At 37.9% G+C, this 9604-nt stretch overlaps 1 protein-coding gene across 1 annotated transcript in view; it reads left to right on the forward strand.

The window, feature by feature from the left end:
- The first annotated feature begins 1849 nt into the window (after window positions 1–1849).
- The window catches only part of LOC106883337 (ubiquitin-like domain-containing CTD phosphatase 1), an 11397-nt gene continuing 3642 nt past the window's right edge, over window positions 1850–9604 (forward strand). The window contains exons 1-7 of the mRNA XM_014934307.2: window positions 1850–2102; window positions 3632–3723; window positions 4813–4898; window positions 5950–6065; window positions 6553–6651; window positions 8022–8158; window positions 9265–9378. Coding sequence (XP_014789793.1) covers window positions 1937–2102; window positions 3632–3723; window positions 4813–4898; window positions 5950–6065; window positions 6553–6651; window positions 8022–8158; window positions 9265–9378 — 810 coding nt within the window. The 5' untranslated portion in view covers window positions 1850–1936. The remainder of the gene's footprint in view (window positions 2103–3631; window positions 3724–4812; window positions 4899–5949; window positions 6066–6552; window positions 6652–8021; window positions 8159–9264; window positions 9379–9604) is intronic.

A 9604-nucleotide genomic window follows, 5' to 3' on the forward strand; every position in this document is an offset into this window, starting at 1 on the left:
TACAAACCAAAGTTTATGTAGTTAAATAATACTCAAGTTACTTGTTAACGAAGAATGTCTGTGTCGTTTTCAACATCCTGAATACAAATATTTTTTCTTATGTCAGTCCTTCTGTATAAAAGTGTTGGAGTGTGTAAATAAAAGACACAAAGTACTCAATACATGTTTATCTTTTGAATTTTAATCATTTACTGGGAGTTTAAAAACAATCCTTGTCACACACTTAATATCTTTGAGTGTGTCTGTGAATTAATTAATGAATATAACAACCTGTTTCGAAGTCTCAATGTCAGATAGGCATACACACACACACATTTTATGTTTGAGTACTGATATATATATAATAAGGTGGTTCACTGATATTCTCACATTTGCATATTGTTAAATGACCAAGAGAAATTTTCTTTAAAAGTATGAGCAGGGCTGGCTTAAGACCCATTGAGGCCCTAAGCACTTAAAAGAATTGGGTGCCCCCAGAAAAGATTATGTAATTCAAAATATAAACAATGACAAACCATAAAATAAATTTTCATTTTTCAAAACGAAACAAAACAGTAAGAGGGAAAATAATGTTTTATTTTTTTTTATTTCCACTTCATTTATATTTGAAAAGTTTCCACCTTCCTTTTTGAATTGCAAAGTCTTTGATCAGATCCTCAAAATTAATCTTAGGTAACACATCTGCATCTATATTTAGTAGAGATAAAGGTATACCGAATATTATTTTAGCAAGTTTAAAGAGATTTCTTTTGTACCGTAAACCATTTACCATTTCTGTGGTGCCCCCCCCTCCTTCCCTTGATGCCCTAAGCACATTGCTTATTTTGCTTGATGGCTAATCCAGCGCTGAGTATGAGGCCTGAACTGTTAATGATTACTTTTTAGAAACAAAGTCAGTCTGCTGGCAGAATTGTTAAAGCATTGGGAAAAAAAAATGGAAAAAGAGCCTGGTTGTTATTGCTTTGGTTCTTTAGATTCTGAGTTCAAATCTGGTCGAGGTCAACTTTGCCTCTTAGCTTTACAAAGTCAATAAAATGGAGTTCAAGTCAAGTAGGGGAATAAAGGGGCTGACTAACTCTTCCCCTTGAAGGGAGGGGCATGGTCGATTGCATCGACCCCAGTGATACTTATTTGATCGTTTCGATATGAAAGATTGAAAGATAGTCATGCACCCGCAGCCATCAGACCGATTTACGGGTACCTTGCACAGTACAGTATTAATAAACTTGTATAATTTATACTAGTGCTCCGGTGTCTGTATTTCATTTCATTAACCAAGTAAATTTTAATATTTGCTTAATTCAAAGCGGTGAGCTGGCAACATGCTTAGCGGCATTTCGTCCATTTTTTACGTTCTAAGTTCAAATTCCACTGTTGTCGATAAAATAAGTAGCAATCTTTTGTTTTGACTCGAAACATAGCCACCGGGAGTATTTGTCTCCTTCAGCGTAAATTAATGGGGATTATAAGAGATTCCGGACCTCCAGTGTCCGAAAAGTCAATGTTGTACCTGTGTTATTTAGATGTGGGAAGGCGGCGAGCTACAGAACGGTTACTGTGACGGACAAAAGATTAGCGGCATTTCGTCCCATCACTTCGTTCTGAGTTCAAATTCCGCCGAGGTCAACTTTGCCTTTCATCCTTTCGGAGTCGATAAATTAAGTGTCTGAGCACTGTGTGTGTGGGGGGGTGTAATCGACTAGCATCCTCCCACCAAAATTTCAGGACTTGCTCCTGTGGTAGAAAGGATTAGTTAGAGATGGTAGAACATTAACACGTGCTACGTGATATCGTTCGGAATAGTCGCTAAGCCGGAAGTAGCAGTCACGTGTATGAACCGGATATCCGGTTACGTCCCCTCCCCTTAATCAGTTCGTGTTTTGCTCATCAATAATAACAACGTCGAGAATTGTCAACCTCAGTCTTGTCTGCAAGGATGGCAGCAGACACACCAGTAGAAATGACTGTCCGCTGGAGTGGAAACGAGTATAAACTGACCGATCTAACAAGTTCGAATACTGTCGCAGATCTAAAGTCCAAAATACAGAACTTGACCGGAGTTCTTCCTCACAGACAGAAGCTTTTAGGATTGCAGTACAATGGTTTGCGCTTGGATTTCATTGTTTTCATGTCAATGCTTAAACCTTCTATTTACAGTCTGGTTAGAAGAAGATATAGGATTATCTATTTTATATTTTAAATGCAGGCATGATTAGATAAAGTCGAGCTTGTTCCTAATCAGTCTTAGAATTCGAGCCTTTTAAAATTAGGAAACGAACTAAAGAAGAAGAAAGAAAAAAAAAATGAGGCGACCCTTCGCTTGTATTATTTATTATTATTATTTTCTTCCTCCAATTTACGCAATTACAATAATGGGCAACCCATTATATTGCAATCTGTCATTTATTAAAATGGAATATGAGTAAGAGTGTCCGTTGCCGAAATGAGTCAGAAAATGGAAAATAATTTTCTTTATGAAGCTATGACAGTGCTGTTATAAACATTAGAGCTTAGTAATGAATGATTCCATCAAACATTCATTTTGATTCGATTGACGAACCCAAATCTATATTTATCTCATTTTTAAAGACATGGCAATATATCTAGGAATATAAAGTTAAGCGCATTTATTATTATTATTATTATCGTTCATCTGATTATTTTCGAGTATGAGAATAACTACCGTAATTATGAAGTACTAATCCTTGTGATCAGTTTAAATTACACACACATGTGTGTGTGTGTGTAAATATGGGCTTGTGTAAGAAACATGAAACCGAAATCATTTTTAACCTGAATTTAAATTTGATTTGTTTGTCATTAATTAAAACTTATGGCTTCTGATGATTACTGAATAATAAGCAAACATAACTTTTGGAAAAAGATGAAAAATTGTAAGGAATAGGGAGAGAAATCCACAAAAGCCATTAGCCTTGAAGAAATAATACAGGGTGTCCACAAAGTCTGGGTACATGGGGATTAACACATACTTTAAGAAATTATTATTTCTTATATTTAATTGTTTATGTTATGATTTTATTTACTCCATGTACCCACATGGGGGATTAACACATACTTTAAGAAACTATTATTTCTTATATTTAATTATATGATTTTATTTACTCCATGTACCCAGACTTTGCGGACACCCTGTATCTTAATTGCTGTGTTTCATAGATTCCTTTTCTGTTTATAGATGTGGTTTGTGTTCCGCTATTACCTCTTTATGATACGTGTTACAATTAATAAATATTATAAATTAAAAAGTTAAGGACTATAAGCAAACCTCTTTCTCCCTTTTCACACACCCACTGAAAAGGGTTACCATCAAATCGTTGTTTTTCTTCTTATTTAGCTCTAGTAGTTCAACCCCAATCGAGCAAACCTATGAACAAAATTATTCCAGTCATGACCATGCTGTCTTATTAAGGGTTTGGAGGACAACATTATCCACCGTCTCCTTACTCGATGCAAAGCAGTAAGCGTGATTTGGTTTTTTTTTTGGGGGGGGGGAGATTTCGCTGTTATTTCTAGCAGTTTTCCTCTAGCGATCTTTTGTCCAATATAAAATGATATTTTCACCAATGTACAAAGAACAAACTATCCCCAATCTAATTGCTTATTATTCCAGGTCGACCTCCAGAGGATGACATTCAACTTGGAACCTTAAACCTCAAACCTAATCTCAAAATAATGATGATGGGTTCCAGAGAAGACGTTTTGGTAAATTTTTTTTTTTACACTCTTTTTTTCTTTTTCTTACTTTGCTTTATCTGGAGGCATATGGCCTAGTGGTTCATGTGTTGCACTGACATTCACAAGATTGTTTCAATTTCTGGACTTGGTGGTGCAGTGTGTTCTTGAGCAAAACACTCCATTTCACATTGCTCCGGTCCATTCACCTGCAAATGAGTAACAGCAGTAACAAGCAAGTTAACCCTTTGATCGACTGGCATCCCATTCAGAGGATGAGTGTTGTAATCTCAGTTACTTCATCGCCATGGAAACAGGGCCAAACTCCTGATGAATCCTAGGGTTCTAGACAGATTCTGCTATTCACTTGTATGATGTATTATCATAGTAAATAAGCATCATTGTCAGAAATGTTGTTTAAAAAAAAAAAAAAAAAAAGGTGAAGTTATCATCTTGAGTCCTGCTGACTTTTAAGGGCCAGTTTCCCAATTTGCATGGCGTATATACTCCCCACCTGTATATTCAGTTGTCCTTCAGTCTTTCTTTGCCGTGTAAAGGAACTTGGCAGGTTGGGCCTCTAACTAGGCCTTTTGTGATACCCTTCAAGCTAGGAACTTTTCAGCACCCCCTTGTATGCATGTATATATATATATATATTTTCCCAGCCCCACATCTTCACACGCACACGTCAAGGACACCAGCCCTCTTCCTCACGCACATTCATGCTCTCTTATACACACGCATGCACACCTTCGTTTTGGGATCACCACTACTTTATTATCTCCCCTCCTTCCTAGCTCTCCTGTATGACCCTTTTGTCCGGCATTCACCATAATAGATCGCTAGCCACTATATATTCTTTATTTTCTCTCCTTGTTCCTTTCTGTGGAAGAGCGTAGGCTTGAAACGTTAAAGACTTTTTCACTTCCCGAGCATTAAACTAATACATCTGTTTATTGTCTACACCACCTGTCTTCATCTTTTGTTTTTTTGTGAATTTTCCCTATATATTTATAAACTTTTAGCAAAAGTTCTATTGTTACATGTTAACAGTATGAGATGAAATATCTCCTTTCTAACAATTTGATTTTTTTTCTTTTTCTGTGTTTTAATGTCTAGGCTGAAATGCAAGAACCCCCTAAAAATTTATCAAATTTAGTCAATGATTTTGAGATGGAAGACGAAGAGATTTCTATTGAAAATAGGTAAGAACCAGTTTGATATTCTCAAGTATTAAACAACTTTACTGGTATATCTGTCTGCTGTAGTGACTATGATTCACTTTTTGTGCTTCTGGGATTGAAATAATATAGCATCATGTCAATACAGGTGTCAGTTAAACCCACCCTTGCACTAAAGTGATATTATGCTTATCTTAGATGTTGTTCTTCTTCTTCTGGCAGGATTGTTAACATGCCAGGCAAAATGCTTAGCAGCATTTATTCTGTCTTCATTTTTTTGAGTTCAATTTCTGCCAAGGTCGACTTTGCCTTTCATCCTTTTGGGGTCGACAAAATAAGTACCGGTTGAGCTCTGGAGTTGATGCAATCGACTATGCCCCTCTCCCCAAATTTCATGCTTTGTGCTTATAGTAGAAAAGAATATTTATTATTATTAGGGTGTTGCACTCACGATCTAGTGATTGTGATTCGAATTCCTAGACTGGGTGGGCCATTGTGTTCTTGAGCAAAACACTTCATCTCACAGTGCTCAGTCGTTTAACGTCCGCTTTCTCTGCTAGCATGGGTTGGACAGTTTGACTGAGGGCTGGAGAGCCAGAATGCTGCACCAAGCTCCAATCTGATCTGGCAATGTTTCTACAGCTGGATGCCCTTCCTAATGCCAACCACTCCGAGAGTGTAGTGGGTGCTTTTTACGTGCCACCGGCACAGGAGCCAGTCAGGTGGGACTGGCATCAGCCACACTTGGATGGTGCTTGTTATGTGCGACTGGCACGGGACCAGTCAGCTGGCACTTTGCAATCATTTTGACACCTGGCACACCATGCACCTGGCACACCATGCACCTGGCACACCATGCACCTGTTCAGACAACATCAATTTGATGGAACGAGTGAGCTTATGTACAGCACAACCATTTGATCGCTATAAACAAATCATTTGTGCAGGTCATTAAGCAAAAGCTGAACGCTTATAAACCGTCTTCAACAGGAGAGTCCATTGTTTATTATTATTGTTGTTGTTGTTATTCAAATAAACATATTTTTGACTATATCCAAATTTTTTTGTTTTGAAGGGAAGAGCACCTCGCTAAAATTGAAAAGCGTGTCAGAGATTATAATGTGACCGTATTAAACCCACCCAGAGAAGGTAAAAAGCTGTTGGTATTGGATATTGATTATACTCTGTTTGGTAAGTCAATAATATAGTGGAAACTTTACTGTGTCATAAGATATATATCATCATCGTCATCATCATCATTACATTATGTCTGTTTTCCCTCCCGCCACAGGTTGGACATTTTGATAGGATCCAGCAAGCAGTTGGACTGCATTGAGCTCCACTGTTATCTTTGGCATGGTTTCTATGACTGTTTTCTTTTCATTTATATGTATCGTTTGGGTGTGTGAGTGTATGTGTGTACACATATTATTGATGCACTGACCAGTATATTTTGGTTAATGGAGATGCACAACAAGGTATACCTTGTGTCAGCAGCACCAGTTTTTAGCCATCACATTAATGCCCAATCAAATACACCAGACGAGCATAAACAAACATCTCTGTAGATTGGAAAGAGTTGAGAGTGATTTTATATAATTCATATGAAATATGTGTTGGTTACTTAAGAAAATAATTAATAACTAACCATTGTCATTTTTGTCTCACATCCATACAGATCACAAGTCAGTTGCAGAACGAGCTGAAGAACTGATGCGACCATTTCTTCATGAATTCCTCACAGCTGCCTATGAAGATTACGATATTGTTATATGGTGTGAGTAGTTGATTTTATTTCCAATGATAATTTTGTTTCAGCTCATGTTGTATTGATAAGAATTGTTGATGTTGTTATTGTAGAGTACCTCCATTCTTTGTTATGCATTATTCATTCACAGGTCCACCTGACAGGCTCCCATGCCGGTGGCACATAAAAAGCACCATCTGAACGTGGCCGGTGACAGTACCCGCTGATTGGCTCCTGTGACGGTGGCACGTAAAAAGCACTATCTAAATGTGATCAATGCCAGTACACTCTATGAAGTGATTGGCATTAGGAAGAGCTTAGAAACCATAGCAGAACAGACACTGAAGCATGATGTAGTCCTCCCATCCATTAGATCTTTCTTTCATTCTTTTATTTGTTTTAGTTATTTTGACTGTGGCCATGCTGGAGCACCACCTTTAGTCAAACAAATTGACCCCAGGACTTATTCGTTGTAAGCCTAGTACTTATTCTCTTGGTTTCTTTTGCTGACCTGCTAATTTACAGGGGCATAAACACACCAACATCAGTTGTCAAGCAATTGTGGAGGAACAAATACAGATACACAAACATATACACATACATACATGCATGCATGCATACGTATGTATGTATATATACGATGGGCTTCTTTCAGTTTCCGTCTACCAAATCCACTCACAAAAAGCTTTGGATGGCCCAAGGCTATAGTAGAAGACACTTGCCCAAGGTGCCATGCAGTGGGACTGAACCCAGAAACATGTGGTTGGTAAGCAAGCTATTTACCACACAGCCACAACGGAGCCCATGCCAACATGGAAGACAGATGTTAAATGAAGATGATCTAGATGATAATCATAATATATGTGAACCAAAATGAGAAACTTTGATCTGAATAAATGTGGATCAACATTACTAAGTTTTAAAACTGGTTTTGAGTGCAAATGCGTAGAGAATCATGACTCAGGTGTTAGGAAAGGCATCAAGCTTTTGAAACCATACCAAAATAGACAGTTGGAGCCTGGTGCAGCTCACTGCCTTGTCAGCTCCTTGTCAAACTGTCCAACCCATGCCAGCATGGAAAATAGACTATCAAATGATGACGCCAGTAACAATGTTGCCACTGTTGACTTGACGACGACAATGAGTCATTAACCGGTGTCAAATTTATAGAGGTGATGGGTTAACTGTAACAAATATTTGAAAAGAAGTGCTAAATAAACAGACACAATAAACATTGTGTTGTTGTTGTTGTTGTGTGTTGCCTTTCCTTGTCATTATGTTGCATTGTTCTCATACATTTATACTCTTTTGCTTGTTCCAGCCCATGGTCTGCTGCCATGCTGGGGCCATCTTTTTATATGTCATCTTTTAAATCTGTGTTGTCTTTCCCCTTCTGTCAGCGGCGACCACTATGAAATGGATTGAGATTAAGATGAAGGAACTTGGGGTAACTAGTCATGTAAACTACAGGATAACCTTCATGCTTGACTATATGGCTATGATTAGCGTACACACTCCAAAATATGGAGTTGTCAAGGTCAGTGACATTTTGCGTATATATGTGTGTGTGTTTTCTCTTATGTTGTTTCATTTATTTATTTGCATCCAGTTTCACAGGAGTGCAATAGACCAGGGGTTTTCAAACTGTGGTCCGCAGACCACAGGGGGTCCACAAGGACAAGACAGGGGGTCCGTGGACAGCAAATACTTTTTATGGGCAATTTGATTTTATATATGTTTTTTAATCAAAATCTTTTAATTGACAATAAACCTATTTGTTAAATACTGTTAAATAAGTAAATGTAAAAATATGTTATTTTAAGCAAATATTTATGTATAAATTTCATAAGCGTTTATAAGGGGGTCCCTAAGGTAAAGCCTGAAATATAAAGGGGTCCTCAAGTCAAAAAGTTTGAAAACCCCTGCAATAGACAATGATGATGATGCAGGTTTTCTCAGACCTTCAGACAATTTTTCTCTGAACTTCAAACATGAATGGCACTATAGCTGGATATGTTTCCATGGGAAATTACAAATGAACAAATGTTGCTGGTATAACAGTAACATTTGTTTACAATTAGCAGGTGGTGTCAAGACAAGGAGATACACACACGCACGCACACATATGGTGGGCTTCCTTTAATTTCCATGTACCTTATCTCCTCACACTGTTTTGGTCAGCTCAAAGCAATGATGGAAGACATTTATGCAAGCTGCTGCACAATAGGATTGAACCTGAAACTCTGTGTGTGTGTGTGTGTGTGTGTGTATCTGGTACACCCTGTGAATTGGTTAGGGATAAAAAGGGCATTGAGGCACAAAAACCAAGCAAAAAATGAAATGTGAGGGAGAGAGACAGACAGACTGACACACACACAGATGTGATCCTCCGACCTGGCTATGAGAGACGTTGTTCTAAATAACAACTAACTCAGACTGTGACAACCTGTCCAACCCATATCAGCACGGAAAGTGTATGTAAAATGGTGATGATGATGAAGTTAGAGGAGAAGGAGGATAGAAGCCTGCTTGGACAAGTGAAACCAATGCAGCCAAAGTCCAGCCTGACCATCTGCACACAAAAGAATTATAATACTATGCTATATGAGCTTATTTGAACATTATTATTGTATTTCCTTTCAGGTCAAGCCTTTGGGTGTCATTTGGGGAAAATTCAGCCACTGGTCAGCAAAGAATACTATCATGTTTGATGATGTCCGACGTAACTTCCTGATGAATCCACAGAGTGGTTTAAAAGTAAGGAAATGCTTTTGTTTTGTATTTTTTAAACTTTAGCCAGTCTGTCATGTGACGTTGCTATTAAACCCTTTTCACTGTTATTTAAACCCTTATCAAGCAACTACAGCTATGAGCATTTTCTCTCTCTCTTCCCTTTTCTTCTCTCTCACCCCTCTTATCTCCTCTTTCGTCTCTCTTCCCTCTCTCTCCTGTTCTTCTTTCTTTTCTCTCTGCTCTCTCTTCA

Source organism: Octopus bimaculoides, chromosome 14 (assembly GCF_001194135.2).
Source record: "Octopus bimaculoides isolate UCB-OBI-ISO-001 chromosome 14, ASM119413v2, whole genome shotgun sequence".
NCBI lineage: Eukaryota > Metazoa > Mollusca > Cephalopoda > Octopoda > Octopodidae > Octopus > Octopus bimaculoides.